Source organism: Callorhinchus milii, unplaced genomic scaffold (assembly GCF_018977255.1).
Source record: "Callorhinchus milii isolate IMCB2004 unplaced genomic scaffold, IMCB_Cmil_1.0 Scaffold33, whole genome shotgun sequence".
Lineage (NCBI taxonomy): Eukaryota > Metazoa > Chordata > Chondrichthyes > Chimaeriformes > Callorhinchidae > Callorhinchus > Callorhinchus milii.
In genome coordinates, this window is record NW_024704774.1 from 312,501 (window position 1) to 333,767 (window position 21,267).

The window sequence follows — 21,267 nt, forward strand, 5'->3', positions numbered from 1 at the left end:
ACACACACAGACAGACACACAGACAGGCAGGAAGAGAGTGACAGACAAACAGGCACACACACACACACACACACACAGCCCCCCCCCCCCCCCCCACACACACACACAGACAGACAGACACACACACACAGAGAGACACACACAGACAGACACAGGCACACACACACACACAGACAGACACACAGACAGACAGGCAGGAAGAGAGTGACAGACAGACAGACACACACACACACACACACAGAGACACACACAGACAGACACAGGCACACACACACACACAGCCCCCCCCCCACACACACACAGACAGACAGACACACACACACAGAGACACACACAGACAGACACAGGCACACACACACACACACACAGACAGACACACAGACAGGCAGGAAGAGAGTGACAGACAAACAGGCACACACACACACACAGGCAGGGAGCTAGTGAGGCACACACAGACAGAGATAGAGACACACACAGAGACAGATAGACACACAGGGAGATAGTGACAGACAAGGATAGAGAGACAGAGAGAGAGACACACACACTCAGAGAGAAGAGTGAGATAGACTAAGGGAAAGCTGAGAGAGAAAGAGTGGAGCCATGCAAACACTTTAACATTATTAAGGAACATAGGATATTGCGTTTAATGCATAGCCCTTTTGCACTTTTAAGTTCTGTGTTAAATGTAAACATTTCTCCTGACAACTTTTGTGTATTTCACGTATGATCTTAGATAAATTAGGCACTTTATTATCTTTTTTGATTTAGATAGCGGAATTCAAATTGTTTTCAAGGGTTTATAAGATCTGCAGTTTCACCATTTAGTTGTCACTCATATTCTCCCCCATGTTGCAGTCAGCCAGCAGAAGAGTGTGTAGTAAGGTTTTCTTTGCAGATATTTCACTTCGAGAAAACATTTTCCAGAATGATATCTGCAGAAAGATTTGTACCTCTCCTTGCAGGCAGACTCTTATGCCAGCTTGGGTGTTAGATAAATATGGAAATAATAATGTGTTGCGCTTTGCAAAAAGTACCCTGTTTCCAATTGTACATTACCCAAATGAAGTTATTATCAAAGTACACGCTTCCAGCTTAAACCCTATTGATATTTCAATGAGAAGTAAGTTTATTTATGTGGGGTAATAACCCTTTTCTTTAATCTCTCATACCCTATGAAAAACTATTGTTTGTGTATTTTTCAAAGTTACAAATTATTGATTGATTTAACATTGCAAGATTGGATTGTAGGGGGTCTGGGGAGTTGGCAAATGACATTTTGATGTTACAGAAGTTATATCAATGCAATGATTATTATAATAAATGATCTTGGAACTGATTACTTTATTCAACCTTTTTAAAGGGGCTTGGTCTTTACAAAAAAATGTTTGGCAAGCATGTTTTTATTTGAAAGAGGTAGAAGTAATAAATATAATAACCTTGGATTTGATATAGCAATTTTTCACGTCTTGTAGACATATCAAAACGCTTCACAGCATAGACTATAAAGTGAATTGACTGTATACTTGTATGTTTGTGGGCGAAATGCAGCAGCCAATTGCGCACAGCAGTGTCCCAAAAACAGTCGTGGATTGAAGTGACCAAAGTATACAGTAAATTCACTTTACAGTATATTTTGTGAAGCGTCTCAGTGACGTGATAAGGTGCTATATCAAATGCAAGGATTATTATTATAATATATTATTATATGTTGGATCTATGTTTAAAATATTTCTTTTAATTGTTCTTTTAAGCCACATACCAGCAGGGGAGGGGAAGGGGAATAAATGGGTTGAAATTGCGCATTCCATTCCAACAATCTATCTCTGGGATTTCCACGGATAGGTGGGATAAATGGGATAAATGGAATACTCAGTTTGGTTTGGATACTTGAAGCACTGTGATGGGTTTCTGCATGTGACAGACATCTGTCTGTCCCCCAAAACATTGGCGAAGGCCAATATTCTTTCTGTTCTTCCACTGGGGAAAATTTTGCTTTTGCTCACTGCTTACTACTACCAGTTCCAGTTTGATTGGGAGATGCACCATGAGGGGTGTATGCCAAGGCCTGTGGTCCTTTCAACAAGTTGACAATCCTTGCCCTGTACTAAACAGATTCTCTCCTTCATCCAGAGCAACATGAGTTTTGGAGCTTCTTGTGGGCGATTAGACATCGAACCTACGTCCTATACTGTGGTGCAGCAATAACCGCTCAGTGTTTGAAATACAACATCTTCTTTCTTTGAGTGAAGTGCCATATGAATTACAAGCATTACAGTTGTGTACTTTGTTGCCTTCTTTAAAGATGGTTATGGTGCTGCCACACTGAACATGAGGCGCGATCCGTTGAGTATAAATCCCGCGGGGAGCGAGTTTCCTCTGATTCTGGGCCGAGACGTATCAGGCGTCATCATGGAATCTGGCCTGGATGTGTCTTTTTTCAAGCCTGGAGATAAGGTAGGCTTGGCCATCGATTGTGGCATCATTGAGGTCATTATTACAGTAATTATTGTCTAGTGACTGCCCCAAATTTTTTGTAGTCCTTCCCCATACACGGAGGCACTGCCCACTATTTGTTCCAGGAATGTGCGCTTTTAATAGCTTACCGATGGAAGGTGGCATTTTCACAATAAATTAATTTTAGGAACTTGTATCCTGGAGCTTCTGCCCTCTGGATATGTCTTTGTCTTTCCCTGACATTCACAGAACTCAGACCTGCACTAACTGGCATGACGGAACAAATAAGTCTCAGTTTGGTGGGCAGCAGGTTAACACATACTGCCCTAGTCTTTCAGAATTGAAGGTTCGATAAGATGCTCATGAGACTGCCATTGGTATATGAAGTCACACCACATTGTAAACAGCATAAGGCCCAGGACCGCACCGTTCACCTGCTTGTTCAGGCAGCTTGGGCAGCCAATGTCACCCACATGAAGAAAAATGAATGCACCACAGGTTGATCTTCAGATAGATGATGCAGCGGGAATGTTTGGCACCTGAGTGTGTCCTGGTGGTTTCGGTCTGTTCTCTGCCACTGATTGATGCTGTTTTTGCAGACTCAGAAGAGTTGAGCCTAGACTGAGGTCTGAACATTTGACACGGGCAACAGAAGTTTACCTTATGTGAGCACCGAGCCATTGCTGTGGGGATATTAGTTTCAGATTGACTGAACAGGAGAGATTAAGATCAGTAGTGAGGGTTTGTAAGATCTCTGCTCTGAAAGAAGATAAAACTGCCCTAACTAGAAGTGACTGTAGCATTGAAGTGTTTGAGTGCTGCAGTGACAACGTGAGGATTCTGTCAGCCTGGCTCATTTGGCAGAACTCATAGTGGAGGCTGACAGTCCAGTATATTGTTAGAGGTTTGCTGTATTGTGGGAGGTACCATCCTTTGGTCCTGTCTGCCTGTTCAGGTGGAGGTTAAAGATCCTATGGCACTACTCAAAAACAGAAGGGCAACAATTATGCAGATAAAATTGGTCATCCAGTTCATGACTGTTTGTGGGACATTGCTGTGTGCAAATTGGCTGATTACAAATACACAGTCCCTTCACAGAAATTCCTGTGAAGCGCTTTGTGATGTCTCAACAATGATAAGGTGCTATATCAAATTCAAAGTATTATTATGTTGCCCACCTACATGCCTATCTCACACCAAATTCTGCTGAAACCCTCATTCAGCCTTTATTATCTCCAAACTAGACTTTTACAATGTAATCCTCCGTAGTTCCACCATGTATAAGCTCCTTTCATGCTCCATCAGTGGCCGAACCTTCAGCTCCTCTGCCAGATAAAACTTGTCATTCATGTTGTGGCTGTTTGTGGGACATTGCTGCAGGCAAATTGACTGCTGTGTTTGCCTCCAAAATGCACAGTTAGCATATTTTACTGCAAATTCTTGAAATATTTTAAAACATTCTCCTGATGTGAAAAGTGCTATATCAAATTCAAGGATTGTTATCATTCGTAGAAGCAGTTTTTTGGCACCTGAACATTCAAATGCCTTTCTTTCTTCTTTCAGGTCTGGGCAGCGATCCCACCCTGGAAACAGGGAACATTGGGAGAGTTTGTTGTGGCAAGTGCAAATGAGGTACAATTGACAGTGCTTTGGGCATTAACCTGAAACCCCTTTCTTTACCTATTGTTTCTGTTGTAATGAATGGACAGCAAAGTGGTGTGTACTCATAATTTTATAAATGTTTTAGTTTTCTGAAAACTAGTCTGAGAATGAAGAAAAAGGGCCCACTGTGAGTTCATTCAAAACTCCATTGCACACATACTCACCCACATCAAGCTTTGTACCTCAATTACTCATTGTGGGAGCTTTGAACATTTTTCATGCTAATATTGTAAAACATGGAGTTTCCTGGGCTTAAATAATAGCTCTCATAAACAGAGGGATTCACAAGAGCTGTTGATCCAGAGCTAGAATCACAAGAGTTCTTCCTAAGCAGGATCTGTGCCTCTCCTTTAACCCAGCTGGTTGGGTTTGTGATTTGAGGTTCAAGCCTTTTGTGACCATCAGAAACACCTTAACTTGTAATCAGACTGTGCTCGCTCACTGGACAAGAAATTGCACTGAAAACACTTTCATTGTTAGAATGTTAATTGAGTGATTCACTTGTGCCAACAGTGAACAAAGATGTGGGTTTGGGCACTGTACATTGTACAAAGTTTGCTTCAGTGTGACTGTACTCCAGTGGTATAGGCAGAGAGAGCTGACATGGCTGTTATCAGAGTGAAGGAGGAAACACAATGAAGAAAAATAATTTTAAAGCGCATTATCATGTTGAAATATCTGAAATTTTTTTAAAACAGTATATACGGTGAAGGTAGTGAACTGTTCTTGGAGACAAACGTGACAAATTAAACCCTGATGTGACAGTCCACTGATGTTTGGGTGAACTATAACACAGGGCGGTGGGGGGATGTGGTGCTAAACCTGCAAATCTTATGTATTGAATTTCTGGTCTAGGCCATTCCATGTCCATTGGAGAAAGTGATAAGTAGAGGCTACGGGCTCCTACCCCCTACTTCTCACATTCTTTCTCCCTCCCAGCCATGGTGGGGAGGAAGAATGTGAATGGTGAGTGAGTCAGGCTGGTTGTTTTGTGTCCCTCCCAATGACTGGTTACAGAATTGGTAAAGGGATCTAGGCAACTGTCCGCCACCTTTTCTAGTTAATGCTGCACAATGTAGGAGAAGAACATTTTTGAAAGGGACAGAAAGAAGCAAAATATTGAATGTCAAGTCACCCCATTCACCAGATGTGTTTTGTTTTAAGGTATCGCACAAGCCGAAAGGTTTGAGTCACATCCAGGCTGCAGCTTTACCCTATGTGGCGCTGACGGCATGGTCAGCTCTGGTGAACACTGCGGGACTGAAGAAAGACAACTGTAAAGGGAAAAGGTATTGCGTGTGCCATTTACCTGCAATATGTAGTTTTAAGATTTCTACATTTAGACACATTCTACAGAGAGACACCTGAGTTCAATTCCAGGCAGGGCGAAACCTTGGGCAAGTTTCCTTACTCCACACGTCTAATAATAATCCCTCCAAAACAAAAACAATAATAAATTGGTCATTTTCAATCCACGACTGTTTGTGGAACACTACTGTGCACAATTGGCTGCCGCGTTTTTCGCCCACAAATATGTAGTCAATTCACTTTACAGCAAATTCTGTGAAGCGCTTTGAGACGTCTAGAAGGCGTGAAAAGCACTATATCAAATGCAAGGAATATTATTATTCAAGTATTTTGCCTACAAATACACAGTAACTACACTTTACAGTAAAAATCCTGTAAAGTGCCTTGAGACATTTTGACAATGTGTTAAGGCGCTTTATCAAGTGCAAGATTATTATTTCCTGTCCTCCTGACACCTGGAGCAAAGACTGGAATAGTCAGGACACTGCTGGCACAATGTTTGTTTACCCAACTGCGTGTACGTGTGACTATCACACAAACATGTACTGTAAACTGAGGAAGCACTTTGCTCTTTATCTTGATTGTCAGAACTTCGGGCTGTACAAAAATGATAATAATAACTTATATTCATGCACATCTTTCATATAAGAATAAATGTCTCAGTTACCACATATAATCTCACAATGTTACAAAATAGAATTGATTAGAAATTAAAGTGAATGTTGTTATTTAGGCAAAGACTGCAGCTAATCTATGCCAGCAATGTTCATGAACAATTGTGAGATGAGTAGCTAATTGGCTTAAATTTACAAAGAATATAAACAGTCCACTCGGCCGAACCAGTCCATACCAGAGTTTATATTCCGAATTTGGTGTAAATTTGGGCAAGAAGGGCAATATAGGTCATTGTGTTCTTTAACTGAAGGAAATTTTCTTAAAATGTTTAGTAATACACCCTGTATTTGTCTATGTGTGCCGAGCATCTATTAACACATGTAGATTTTTAAAATGCTACAACAACAAGATTTCATTTATAGAGCGCCTTTCACGTCGGGAGGACGTCCCAAGGCGCTGGATAGTTGGGTGAGGACCCGAGCAGGGGGGAAATGGTCAGGGTGAGGAGACGGAAGGGAATGCTAATCAGTGAGGTACACTCAATTTTTGGAAGTACAGCATTTGATTTGCTATATTGTAATAATGGGCACTTTAACTTCTTTATTCCAGGATTCTGATCCTTGGTGGATCTGGAGGGGTTGGCACTTTTACTATTCAGGTAAAAACTGCTGTATACTCATTTTGGGCAGTAAGTTCAAGGCAATGCACTGAGGGGATGAGTCTTTCTGTACAAAACAAAATCATGCCATGCGTGTGTTCCTCCACCCAGTCCTCTTAAGATGTCTCTTACAAAACACAGGTTTTGTTGTGTAAAACGTTGATGGGGTCTCAGTTTGGTAGAGATTAGGCAGCAAGTGACCCTATACTGTGTGTGTGTGTGTTTGTGTTCAGTGTATTGAATTGATTTCTGATCAATTACCGGCACTGTACTTCATGCTGAATAGTTTGATTCTCAGACTTACAATGTTTTTGTAACCAGGATAACGTGCTGCAGTAATAGCCCAAAGAATCTTTACTAACCTCAAGCTATTGCATTTCTTTAGCTCACAAAAGCCTGGGGAGCCCATGTAACAACCACCTGCTCCCAGGATGCCTTCTCATTCGTCAAGGATTTGGGCGCAGATCACGCCATTGACTATAAAACTCCACATGTGGAGCAGCAACTGAAGACCTTGGACCTGTAAGTTTTCAGTTTTGAAAGAGTCAGTGGAGTAGCATTTACTCAAAAAAAAGTTTTTTGCTCACCTGAGCTTTAACATAATTCCTTAAAGCAACCAAATTATCAGCTCTATTTTTGGCTGATTTAAGTTGATGATATTAAAGTCTGGGAGATGAGCGTAAAGCCAGGGATTTCTTTGACCCAGTGTTACTGAGTAATGTTCCTAAGTAACGTTCCCGATAAAGGTGCCCTTGGAAACCACCTGTGCATTTTCCTTCATATGGCAAGTGAGGGGAGGTTCCTGTTTTACTGTGCATTGTCTGCACAGCTCATACCTCCTGAGAGGAGCAGGTGATCTGTTTTCTCTACAGCAAGCCTCATGGTGGGACGCTCCTTCTCTAGGGTCAAGTGTCTGCACACAATACCTCATGGCGTGATGAATTCCCAGTGCTAACTCATTCTCTGATCTTCTACTTACCTAGAACATATCTAAAGCTTCCAGTCTCTTCAGTGGGAATTGACCAGCGTATTTGACAGTTTGGGTTTGGCTACTTATCCATCCTTTTCTTTCAGGTTTGACCTAATTTTAGATAACGTGGGCGGAGATACAGAAAAGTGGGCCTTGAGCTTGCTGAGGCCGTGGTCAGGAGCAACGTACGTTACATTGATCACTCCGTTGATGCTCAACATGGACAGGCTGGGGGTCCCTGATGGAATGCTTCGGTCTGGGGTGACTGTGGGCACAAAAGTGTTAAAGGTAAAATCATTCAAGTAGCTGAAGATCTTGTTATTGCTTTGCGCAAATGGGCTACTGCGTTTGCCTACAACTTCATAGTCACTCCACATTACATTAAAATCCTGTGAAGTGCTTTGAGAAAAGATTTTACTGGAAAGGGTCTCAATGACGAGAAAGGCGTTATATCAAGTGACAGCATCATGAGGATGATATAGTTGAATTCCACACGCTGGTTCCTTTGTGTAAAGAGGTGGTCCAACTGTTGGTTCGCAGGCTGCATTCAGCCTGGGGATGAGGTTCACTCTGTCAGTTACATGAGCCAATACACCTTTAAATCTGTTGTCACCATCAGCACTTTTACTGCCCTCTCAATGTCGCACCATTGCCACTGAGTTTAACAATCAACTAAGAGAATTCAGCTTGATTAGCAAAATGGGGAATTAACCATTTGCTTGTTGTGCCAGGTCAGTTCCAGGTTCAATGTGGAACGGAACAATGTCCCTCAGTCCAGAACGGAGTGTGTGCTGAGGTAACTCATCTTGTCCAGTTGGAGTAAGGAGATTGCAAATGGCCTTGGGGGCTCTGCAATAGGGAAGACAATAATTAGCCAAAGTTCCAGTTCCCAATGACTATTCAGTGATCCATACAGGAAAGTGAGGGTTTGAGGACTTATGACAGGGGTATGGCTGTCAGAATTCCCCCCCACCCCCCGATTAAATAGTCTGTTGGCATTTAGGTTTTCTTATGAATGATGGCCCCATAGTGAGGTACCGGAGGCTGGAACTACGCAGCCTACCGTCTGAACGTTCAGGCCAGGATAAGGAATGTAATAAAATGCCTCAGAAACCTTTTGCTTGTCGTAATAATTTAATACCATAACAACAAGTACTAACTTAGATTCTCTCTGGAGTTCATGGGATTGAGTAATTCCAAAGAGCTGAAAAGTAAAGTAATATATTTTTCTTGTTAAGTATAAAAGTCTGAGGGATTTTAAAAAGGTGGAAGCTGCAATGTGCTATCTGGCCGGGCCTAGGTCTTTAACGGAGTGGCAAAGCTTGACTTGAATGAAAACATTCAGACTTGCTTACACCCACAAAGCCAGCATGAGGGCACAGTACAGCTTCAGGAGGAGAGCCAGCAGCCATCTTTTCCATCTGACAGCACTGCCTCAGGCTAATCTTGGCCATCGTTGCTTAGTGTGTTGCACTCACGGAATCTTTAACCACTGATAACAAATGACCTCAGATTGGACAAGGGAGGTTTGTGCCATTGCATGAATGTTTTCATTTGATCAACAAGCGAAAGCTAGAATGTTAATAAATAAGATCCCAAGATGTATGAGGTTTTATTTAGAAGGAGAAGCATGTGATATTTACTTGTGCCTTTGGCTGCATTGAGACTGAACCTTTCTTCATTCTGTCCTTCACCGTTTAACATTTAGTGAGGAGACGTTGTTTTTTAAAGTAGAAATCTAAAGTAGCACACGATTTATCAACCAACCTAAAGACCTTTGATGATCGATTGATTTATATATTTTTCCACATTGAAGGTGCATACAGATTATTTATAGAGTAGTGCCTCCAGGCTTTGCAGTCACTTCTGAAGAAAAAATTAATTTCTCTTCTCTCCCAGTCTCCCCCCGCGCCCCCACAGTCCTGTGATTGAAACGTTGCTACATTATATTCCAACAGAAGATTTAACAACCACTCTCTTGTGAAATGGCACAGATATGGGGTAAAGACAATGGAAATCTAGTATTTCCGTTACTTTAAGAAAACATTGTGGGGCACCCCAAAAAGATCTCCATCCTTCGGACAAGACTTTAAAAACCATAAAGATCCCATGGCATTACTGAATAATGAAAGGGAGTTTTCCCCATTTCCTGGTCAACAATTCCCAAATTAAAAACCAGTCATTCATTTCCTGGCTGTTTGTGGGACATTACCTTGCACAAATTGGCTGCCGCGTTCGCCTTCAAAATAGTCACTACACTTTACAGTAAATCTCGTTAATCCTTTGAGAAGTCCTCCTGACATGAAAGGCACAATATCAAATACAAAGATTATTTTATTGTTTTTAAGGCCCAGTCAAGGGTTGTACCTGGTGTATATTCCAGCAGTTAAATAATGAGGAAGCTACCCACCTAATTTGGTTCTCTTCTCGAATGTAAATACTAGATTTCCATTGTTGAATGTCTTTTGATTTAATTTCATTTTAATATTTTTAATTCTGACCCAAGTCTGGGACAAGGTTTTTGTTACCTTACTGATAGCACTGTCCAATCTCAGTGTTGGGAATGGTACCTGTAACACTTAAACCTTGTTTGTGTCCTAGTTGAAGTTTTGGTCGCGATAAGTGGATGTTTGATGTTTTGATCATTCTTCGGGTTAAAGATGGAATCATTCAAGGATTGTTAACATTTAATTTCAACAACTTTCTCGGTCGTTGTATGAAAATAAATAAGCATTTCATATCATATTAAATCCTTACTCTCTCTCCCTTTCTTTATCGTTTAGCATCTGAGGAACGGTGTGCATTATCGCTGGGGCTTTTTTGCACCAAGTGGTCCATCGCTGGATGAGATAGTGGCACTTGTAGATGAGGGCAAGGTCAGTCACCTCGCACTAAAATCAGCTGCTGTTCTCAGTAATGTATAGCGCATTAGTTCTGTCTGCATGTCCTGTGGATCAGAAAATATTTCTTCACACAGAGGGTCATAGAAATGTGAAATACACTGCCCAGAATGCTGTAGATGCAGAATCAATTGGGATGTTTAAAAAGGATGTGGACGTTTTGGAAGAAACGGTATTATGGAATCTGAGAAAAGGTGAGGAAACAGGAATAAAAGATGCGTCATAATCTATAAAATGGCAAAATAGTTTCGATGACCTATCGCTGATGTTGTGTTCCTATGGGCTGCAATGCGCCCACCTACGTTTTTTCTTGTGCTCTGAGGCAAGTGTGCAATGTAAAGAAATGTTGATGTTTTGGCCCTTTGTCGGAACTGAGTAGCTTCCTCATTCTTAATTAGAGGTAACCATGTGTTATCCAGCAAGGAGAGAAGAATAACTCCATAAAGTGAACAAGTATTCTCAAATACTGCCTGTGGACTAGAGAGAGTTAAAACCATAACCAGGATTTGCACTCCTGATCACTAACTCAGTGACCTGTGATGGATGTTGTGGAATCCTGTAGGGTTTTGGTTAGAGCACTCGCCTTGCAAGTGAGAGGACTCGGGTTCGATTCCCAAGCAGGGTGAAACCTTAGGCAAGTTTCCTATGTTCTTGCCTCTGTTTACCTAGCACTAAGTAGGAATCCAGTTGTTAGTCAATTGGCGGATTGCTATTCCGGGCGTAATAATCCCATCAAAAATAAATAAAATAAAAAATAATAATAATTTGGTCACTCAATCCACGGCTGTATGTGGGACACTGGTGTGCGCAATTGGTTGTCATGTTTCGCCAGCAAAATATCCATAAGAACACAAGAATTTGCTAGGCAAAAGAAGACCAAAGTCCATGTAGTTCGCCTTCCACCATCCTGGCAGTCGCTTGACATGTCGTGTCCCAAACTATATACTGTTACCCGAAATATTATTTTCTGGCAGAAATCTTATCTAATTTGTTCTTGAAACAAGCAACATTTTCTGCTTCCACTGTCTTTCTAGCGAGCCTGATCCATAAGTTTATTACTCACTCACTGAAGTAGTGTTTTAAAAAAAATCCAGTCAATTCACTTTACAGTATATTCTATGAAGCGCTTTGAGACGTCTCGAAGATGTGATAAGGCACTAAATCAAATGCAACAATTATTTTTATTATTAATATTATGTGTGGGACATCTGGTGAGGGTTGGTGGTACAGGCCGGCTACATGAAGAATGGTCACTTAGACAATACCCGAGAGCTGTCGGCACCCCATACACTGCACTGCAGAAAGTGAGTTTTAATATGGGATTTTTCCAGACCACAGAAAAACACAAAAAAACTTCTGTTCTGCTCCGAAGTTCTAATAACTTGCAAATGAGCAGTTTCACAGCAAGAAGGCCCTCTAAATCTGCTGTGAAAGTAATTAGTGGTGTACTTATAAGACAGTCACAAGAAGAGTGAAAGGAGAGAAATAATTTCACTCAGAGAATTGGAGTGTGGATTGTCCGGCCAAGTGAGGTGGTAGACAGTCTATTGTGGGTTTCAAGAGGGAAGTAGAGAGGTATATGTAGGATAGAGGCTTGAAGGGTTATGATGTTAAGGCAGAGCAGTGGGATTGATTGAACACCTTGTTCTGTGAGCTGTTGGAGATTCAAATGCCTCCTTCTGTGGGTTTCACCCACAAATATAATTCACTTTACAGCATATTCTGTGAAGCGCTTTGAGACGTCTAGAAAACGTGAAAAGCGCTATATCAACTGCAAAGATTATTATTATAAATATCTATGAATCTACAAAGCTAAACACAGACCTGTGACAGCTTTGCACTTACATTCCTTCCAACAAATATAAAAATCTCTTGGATTTCCTGTTTAATAATTATAATCATTGTTGCATTTGATATAGTGACTACCACTCTGTCAAAACATTTCAAAATGCTTCACAGAATATACTGCAAAGTGTAGTGATTGTATTTTTATAGGCCAACATAGCACACGGTAATGACCCACAAACATTTTGGAGGGTAGTTAGCCAGGATACCGGGAGAAACTTCCTTGAACTTTTCGAGAAGTGCTATGGTGTCATTTAACGTCCACCTGAGGAAACAGACAACCTCAGTTTGGAAACTTATCGGAAAGATGTTCTGAAAAGTTGTCAATGCAGAATGAGTTTCTACTGCACAGTGCTGCAGAGAGACTGGGAATTGAGCCAAGGTCTGAACGCTTCCCATTGTGAGAGAGCCAGCATTTCACGGTATTTACTATAATGTGGCTAAGAGTGTGCTGGGAGTGGGGTCAATTGTTAATCAATTTGTGAACCTCAAGTCCAGTCTGGAGATTTGCAGATTGATTAACAAATAGCGGGCACTGCAGGTACCTGGATGTGTGTTGGGCCAATCTGCTGGAACTTCACTCAAGCGCAAATTGCCTGCCAGGAGCAGGAGCCTCCTCTGACTGAAATCTGACTTCACGGAAACAAACCAGAGATGTAGTTCCAAGCAGACACATTTTTCACAGAATTTGATTTTTGCTTCACTCACTTGATCTGATTTTCCGTGCTGAACTCAAGAGTAGTGTTATTTGAAATGACCACTCTTAAATTCCTTGTACATGCTCCTTAAAGCACAGATGATGCTGAGATAGTACACATCACACTGTGATTATACTCTACCGTGATACCCTAACTCAGTCACTGTCCAGACTCACAAAGGTGAATAGCCACTTGAACAAATCACATTATTCTTGTGTGGATGGAGTATTCTTTGTCAAGTTGATCTGAATAATAGTGGGAATTCTTGTTGGATGGGACCTCTGGAAAGAGAAACCTCTGCAAAGTTGTGCATAAAAGGAGATGGAGCTGAAAGTTTCTTTGTGAAGCCATGGTGGGAAAATGTAATGAGTTTGAGGCTACCACTTTTGCTGAAGAGAAGACAGTCTGGGGGAGGTGGGTGGGGATGTAATCTCAACACTCTGTGGGGGCCGATGGTGACAGACTTTGGGCAGAGGAGGGGATGAGCGACAGTCTGATTGGATCCTAATAAGTGAATAGCTGTTTGTGTGTGTATGTAACTCTGTGTCTGTGTGAGTATGTATTTGTAGAATGAGCAATGAAAAAAGTTGCACAGGACTGATGTGTACACATAACCCTTCAGCAGTTGTTATATTTTTAAAAAAGCACTGAGACCCCACACATAAACTTTGTGAGGATGAAATCATCAGGGGTGGGGGGAATGTTGAAAACTGGAGAGCTCGTGTTTGAGTAATTCTCTTTTTGTTTTGATTACACTTCTGAATCAGTTGGGAATTGAAAATGTTGGTCCCTGGATTCAGCTTGTTTACTTAGTTGAAACAGAACATTACAAACACTTCCATGAGTCAGCACAGTGATTAATAAGAGCTAGATTAACAACAGGAGATTTGAAACACAATGCTGATTTGTTGACTCAGCTGTCTGGGTAATTGGACGTGAAAATGACATACCTGCTTTGCAGAGTTGTTTAGTTATATATTTTATTTTTGGCTACCACCATTCTCCTCCAATAAAGCCTAACCCCCCCCCCCCCCCCTCACACACACACATATCCTCCCCATGAGCCAAGAATAAAGCTTTGCCCCCGGGACACATTTTGACCTTGGTTGGGTCAGACAGACACCAGGGCTACTGGTGAGTGGAATGCCCTTGTCAGGAGTTGGTTTCCCTAAAGTAACTTGCCCCATCTAATGGCCATGCTGAGAACTGCTGAATATACCCGCAAAAAAAACCAATTGATTCTTGGGTCACAATAATACAAAAACATGTACAAGTATCTATAAAGATAGGTCTAGAGAATCAAGTACAGATTTGGCTGCTGGGACATAAAGGCTCAAAAGGCAGTGGCAAAGAGAGCAACAAGGCTCATCCCCAATGTTAGTATTAATCTGTGAGGAACGACTCAACATACTAGAGCTTTTCAGCCTTCAAAAGAGATATGTAGGGTTTCAAAATGCTGTGGGAGAACGTCATTCAAATGGTTTTACCTAAAAACTGCACCTGTTGAGCCAATTTATATATCTAGGGGATTCTTGGCCAGGCAAAACTCTTCTCTTTTCAAATTGTGCCATGGGATCTTTAACGTCCACCTGGACAGGCAGACGTGACCTCTGTTTAATGTCTCTTCTGTTGAATAGAATTTCAACCAATGCAGCACTTCTCCATCAATGCATTAGGTTGGCCTAGACTGTGAGTTCATAGCCCTGACATTGGGCTTGAAACTACAACCTTCTGACTCGAGTGCTACCAACTGAGCCAGGCAAATGAGGACAATTTTCAGAAACGAGGGGGAGAGAAGAAATTTGTGGGAAAAACATAAGTTTAAAAAGGCAGGTAGTTTATTAACACAGGAAAGCGTGCTTCTTTTATTAAGAGTACAGTTTCACGGTCCACAAATCCCATTCTAAATATCAATTGGTTCATTTAAAATCTGCTGGCTTTTCATCCATATCCCTCAAAGTACAACCATGATTGTAAACCATGACCTGTGCATGTGTGCTCATACATTAACTTTTAGTCTCTGATATTTGCTGAATCGTTTTTTAAACTTATCCTCCTGACAAATGTATAAATAAACGACAATGGTTTTGAAGACGTAATGGAGAGGAGAGAAGTGGAGTATTTATGTTCATGAATGCTGGGTTTGCCCAGGAGAGTCTAAATGTCCCATCCTCCCTCGTGTGGAACTGCCTCTCACATACCCCTAACCAGAAAGCGGGATCCAACTGTGCAGCCAAAGGCAATAGATGCCACATTCCCTTGTGTCACTGACCTTCTGTTACCAAGCTATCTGTAACTCTTATTTATGCCGGCACAGACATGATGGGCCGAATGGCCTCCTTCTGTGCTGTGTAATTCTATGGTTGTGTTTTTCACTGACTGTGGGTGCACTCCCATGGTTTGAGGCTACGTTCCACTCTCTCCTGAAGTGAGGCTTGTGCTGCAGTATTTTTAAAGATTCTCACCAGTCATTTTCTCTTCAAATTTTTTTCAATAAATTGTTTTTCTCCGTGGCCTTTACTTTCCAAGTGCCTGTCTATCTCCCTTTTAAATATGCCAGTTGATTTGATCTGCAGTCTGTGTCTTGCATATAACTTGTGATCATCAGTGTGAAGAAATGTTTTCAGATCTCAAATTTAACTGCCTCAGCTCTGATTTTAATCTGGACAATAGCTCTGTTACAACTTGGGTGTTGAGGTCCATAAAATCCCTACATAATCACTAGTCAGCATTTCACATTGTCATGCCACATGATTGAGGGCGTTACAGACAACATGACTGAAAGCCGCTTTCTGTGCTAAAAATGGTCGACTTCCAGGTTGGCCTGGACGCTGTATATAAATAATCCTTTGATAAAGTGCCTTATCACGTAGTCGAGGTGTCTCACCAAAGTGCAGGTGTGCAGAAAGCTGCTGGCCTTGCAATATCAGTACATTTGATTGTGCTTTGTTGCAGTGCTCTGCAGCCTCTGCGTCAGTGTATTGCACTGAACTCGCTATCAGTGTGATATGGGTGCACAGCACAGGAAACTGTTTGAAGGGCCCAGCTTCATCTCAATAAGAGAACCAGCTCTCTAACAATTTATTAATGTTCTGTGTTAATAACGTGCTATTATAAAGTTGGTTCACTTCTTGCACTGATTATGTCCTCCCAGCAGGGAGCATGGAGGATCAGAAGTGAAAAATTTCAGGCAGTGCAGTAAGAGACAACGCTATGAAGCTGGTGTCCTCCCTATATGTAATTGCCAATCCATCTAAGCTTCAAAGTTCTAAGGTCCCCTAATGACTCAAGCCTCACCACAGTTTTACTTGTAACTAGATTGAAGTAGAGAAGGTAGTTCTGGCTCTTAACTCGAGAATCAGTGATAGTTTTGGTCTTGAAAGTGCCTAGGTATGATCCAGTGATCTCTACTGAAAGGTTCATAGGTGTGACTGCTCTGTTTAAATAATTAGGAATTAAGTAGAACGTATACTTTATTCTGGATTAAGGGGAATTTCCATTTGTAGGTGGCATGTGTATGTGGAACTGATTTGTAAGCACGTTGATGCGTTTCCATCACCCACTCGTCTGACTAAAAAAATTGTCCAAGAGGATGTTTGACTTGTGAAACAATGTTCCGCTGAAGCTTGATGCACCTGGCTTGTTTAACAGATTGTACCAATAGATGGTGCTGTTTTCCTGTGTATTTACTGGTGCTTTCTTTGCATGACGAGAGGGAGTATTACTTTTCAGCATCTCACAATACAAGTTATTTTTCTTGTTCCTTTTCTCTTCCCGCACCCTCCCGGTCACCTCTGGGGTACCCCAGGGCTCCATCCTTGGTCCTCTCTCTCTAGGTGATGTCATCCGCAGACATGGGGTAAACTTCCCCATGAATGCGGATGACACACAAATCTACTTTGCCTCCTCCAGTTACAACTCCAGGTCCACTGATGTTCTTTCTGTCAGCTTGTCTGGCAGACATTAGAGCCTTGGTGAGTCCAAACTTCCTGCACCTGAATGTGGACAAGATGGAAGCCATACTGTCAACGTCTTCACTCCTGCGGATCTGAACTCCTCAAACTCCCTGGGTTCTCCCTCAGACTCACTGAACCAGTGCGCAATCTAGGCATCCGGTTCGACCTCCAGCTATCTTTCCTCCCTTTGACCAGGACCGCCTTCTCCAAATGTTCGGTTTGGGAAGCAGCTTCAAAATGAAATGAATTAAACTCTTTTTTCCTCAAATTCTACATATTCTTAAATATTAAGACCATTCTATATGGCATCTTAGGTCTCTGCAGTCACATTGGTCACATCCAGGGATGTCATTGAAAGTTCACTGTTTTCCCCCTCCCACTTTCCTGGATAACATTTATTTCTTACACAAATCTTGACTGCCAGAATTTTTTTCTCGGCCTCCCCCAGGCATTTTGCAATTCCATTAAACAGAGCATATAGCTTGTTATGGATTACAGCTTTAATGACAGGGTTGCAAGTGGGGAGGATGGGGAATGCCCTGCCAGATAGGATGACTGAAACCAAATTCATATTAACTTTCAAGAGGGAACTGGATAGATATCTGAAGAGGAATAATCTGAAGGTTTATGGGGGAAAAGGGCTTGTAAAGTGTATTGAATGGATGGCTCTCTCAAAGCATAGTAACAATGGTTCAGTTTACCGACTACATTTATTGATTGTGCCATGGGAGTGGGGGGAGAATCTTTTTAAAAATATAGTTTATTCTTTCCCAACTTCTCACCAACATGACATTTTTGCTTCATGTTGCAAAACCTAAACATTAAGGATGGCAAACAAAATATCACACTCAACACGGACACCAATGCCCTTCTCCAGCCCATGTGGGAGGGAGCAGATCAGTTTGACAGTTCTGTGGGTTTCTTTGTAGGAAAACTGTGATAGAGAGACCTTGTGGTTGGCAACTTTGATTCCCCCTCATTGTTGTGAACACACAAGCTTTCGGTGTGTTTTGTGCGTATTGTGCATGCTAGTTGATGATAGCACAGTTCTCATTCAACATAGAAATTGAAGTGTTGCCCAGCTGAGTGGCGAAATCATCGGCAGAGGGATTGGGTCTCATTCAGCTGTTCATGGTGACTGAAGCTGAATGACTGGAGTTGTCATTTAGTGTTTCAGAAAAAAAGCGATCATCACTAGTCATATGGCACATTTGCCTCTGGATGGATAACTTTCAGACCAGCAGTTTTCCAGTTGACTTAGTCTCTTGAGCACAGTTTAAGCCCTGTAGCTTGATTGTCTGCTGTTTCAATCCAAAATAATGTGTTCTTCGTATTGCTGCTCGAGTTTCAAATATGCCTAATTTCAGCAACTTTGAAGTTTGCCACGTGTACATCACCTGCTTTATATAAGTGCTAATTAATTGCACGTCTGTGTTTGGTCATTTGGCTCTTTGCTCAAGTACCACACAGACGGTTTCTCTCTCTTTCCAGCCTCCGCACTCTGTTGAGTCAAGAAACTAGCAGAAAAAAACCTCCACATTTTTACCATTTATTTTCTTCTAGACTGAACACTGAATTGCTTTATTGTGCATTGTGTAATACATGAGTTAACAGGATGATTTAACCAGAGAGAACGGGGGAAATGTCACAGCTGATCCTATCCATACACAGAGTTCCCATTTCATTGGATTTTATCATTACACTTGGAGATTTGGACATTGTTTCATTGAGTGATTCTGCCTTTAAGCTTTGTTGGGGATAGTTTAGGATTTTTGTGAAAAGACAAAGAAATTTATTAAAACATTATTTAAAAAGTTCTGTATGATATTATATCTAACTCTAAGATCTAATTCTAATGTACCTCTAGACGGTAAGGTTCCCTCTGCAACATCTCGTTTTGAGACTGGAAAGCCCAAGTTTATCTAGTTTTTAATGTTGGTCTTCATTCCAAACTGTGGATTATGCATATTGTTCTCCTTATAGAAATCTACTGCACGGAACAAGGCCATTCAACCATCGAGTCTTCACAGGCTCTCAGATCAAGGTGTTCATTTAATCCTACTGCCCCGCCTTATCTCCATACCTTTCAAGCCTCTAACTTTCCTGTACATACCTGTCTACTTCCCTATTTAAACCTACTATGGATTGTGCCTTTGCACTGGCCTGAGCAGCCCACTTATATTGTGATAACCAGAACTGATCTTTTCCATGGAATCAGTGTCTGTTCATAGTATTGGGGACCCTACTCCTCTGCTCACGCTCTCTGATCAACTAACAGAGGCCTGCTGTACATCCCCGTGCCACCATTGGTGCTTGATCCTTTGTTTAATATGCCCCTATCTCCTGGCACACTCCATCTGCCTTTAAATCCTAGTTAAAACCTACCTTTACCCGGACCTATAGTCCCCTCTAACCTTTCCCCAGGCCTATAGTCCACCCTAACCTTTGTCCAACGCCAACAATGTCCGAGCTGCTATCCTACATGAAGGATGCTATATAAATGTGAGTTGTTGTTGTGCCATGTTGCTTACTTCAAATTGGTTTAAGAAGGGGATACAGTTGAGAAAATGTTAATTCTAATCATAAAAGTATTAATAGTTGAAACTGAAGAGATAGGTGAAGGAAGAGTCTGGATCTAACCAACATTCTTATGGAATTTGGTTGACATGGGATTGGATATGGTTGGGAACCATGGTATTCATTTCAAGTTGATGTAACCCAAACACAATGAGATCAGCAGTTCTATGATGGCAGCTGCAATTCCTTCCTGAACTGCAGAGGGCTTCACCATGCAACTGAACATGTAACCAAAAAAAAGGTTAATTACAAATATCAAAATGTCACTTGTTTTAACGTTATTGTTTGCATAGCAGTTGCCCTTCCTATCACTGACATTATCTTCAAAACTGGGCCAAAGGCACATTATCTTTGGTGATCAGAGGTGAGCGTACAGCAGATAATAGTCAATGCTGTTTTAGACTTCTAAATATATAGTTTTGGCGCTTGTGAGGTTGTGCAGTTGCACCACGTGCCTGTTGTTTGTATCCAAGCCTTTGTTTCAGTGTGAGTATTGTACAGACCCTCTGCCTCTATTAAGTGATCACTACATTAGCTGTTTGTTCCAATTGGAATTTCTATATTTTCTAAATCAAAATATGTAATGGACAATTAATCCATATCTTAATTTATTTCAATTGCTAATTAAATGAGGGATAATAATCCTTACATTTCATGCCAGGAGCATATCCCAAAGCACTTCACACAATGTATTGGAAGTGGAATGATGGTGTGAGCTAATTTGCGCACAGCAATTTCTTACACGATCCATGCCTGAACCACCAGTTTTATTTGGGGGATTATAGTGGGGCGAGCGAGACGGGGGACGTGAAGCAGGCCGGAGCCCACTGAGCGGAGTGAGCAAACAGAGTAGTAGGGGGTTAGGAGGTCGGAGAGGTAGAGGGGAGCAAGACAATGGAGGGCTTTGAAGGTGAGACCAGGATCTTGAACTGTATCCTCTGTGTGATGGGAAGCCAGTGGAGTCGGGCAAGGATGGGGGTGATAGGGTCACAGAGCCTGGTGCGGGAGAGGACACGGACGGCAGAGTTCTGGATGTTCTGAAGCCTGTCGAGGGAGGAGTTGGGGAGGCCAACAAATAGTGAGTTTGCATAGTCGAGCCTCGATGTAATGAAGGTGTGTATGAGGGTTTTGGCGGCCTGCGGTGTGAGACAGTGTCAGAGCTGGGCGACATTGTAGAGGTGGGGGAAGGCAGAGTGGGTCATGGCTCAGATGTGGGGTAGAAAGGATAGTTGAGGATCAAACAAGACCCCAAGATTCCGGACTGGCTTAGCAAGGTGGAGTGTGCACCATGGATAGTGATGCTGTCAGTGCCTGAGGTGAGGAGGCGCTGACGGGAGCCAATCAATCACCTAATGTATGAATCAAGAGGTAAAAGTGCTACCAACTGAGCTAGTCTGACTCTCACTTTCTCTTCTTTAGATCCGTCCAGTTGTTGATCAGGTGTTCTCCTTCTCTGAAGTTCCAGAGGCTTTTCAAAAACTGGAAGGGGGTCATGCACGAGGGAAGATTGTAATTGACGGTATTGGAAGTGGGAAATGATTGTAACCTGTACAGACCATTATATTAAACTCACTTCAAGCCAGCAGTCTCAATTACTGTAACAATCATCAAAATGTTTGTTCCA

At 41.8% G+C, this 21,267-nt stretch overlaps 1 protein-coding gene across 2 annotated transcripts in view; it reads left to right on the forward strand.

Moving 5' to 3' along the window:
* LOC103182203 (reticulon-4-interacting protein 1 homolog, mitochondrial) overlaps window positions 1-21,225 on the forward strand; it is a 21,638-nt gene extending 413 nt beyond the window's left edge. The window contains exons 1-9 of one of the 2 annotated variants that reach the window (XM_007899109.2): window positions 494-1,120; window positions 2,303-2,454; window positions 4,018-4,086; window positions 5,281-5,405; window positions 6,649-6,697; window positions 7,083-7,219; window positions 7,772-7,955; window positions 10,451-10,543; window positions 21,063-21,225. In XM_007899109.2, the coding sequence (XP_007897300.2) occupies window positions 847-1,120; window positions 2,303-2,454; window positions 4,018-4,086; window positions 5,281-5,405; window positions 6,649-6,697; window positions 7,083-7,219; window positions 7,772-7,955; window positions 10,451-10,543; window positions 21,063-21,182 (1,203 nt within the window). In that variant the 5' untranslated portion in view covers window positions 494-846 and the 3' untranslated portion in view covers window positions 21,183-21,225. Of the gene's footprint in view, window positions 1-493; window positions 1,121-2,302; window positions 2,455-4,017; window positions 4,087-5,280; window positions 5,406-6,648; window positions 6,698-7,082; window positions 7,220-7,771; window positions 7,956-10,450; window positions 10,544-21,062 lie in introns of those variants that run through there. The other variant, XM_042345195.1, reaches the window with a different exon arrangement.
* Window positions 21,226-21,267: the final 42 nt, after the last annotated feature.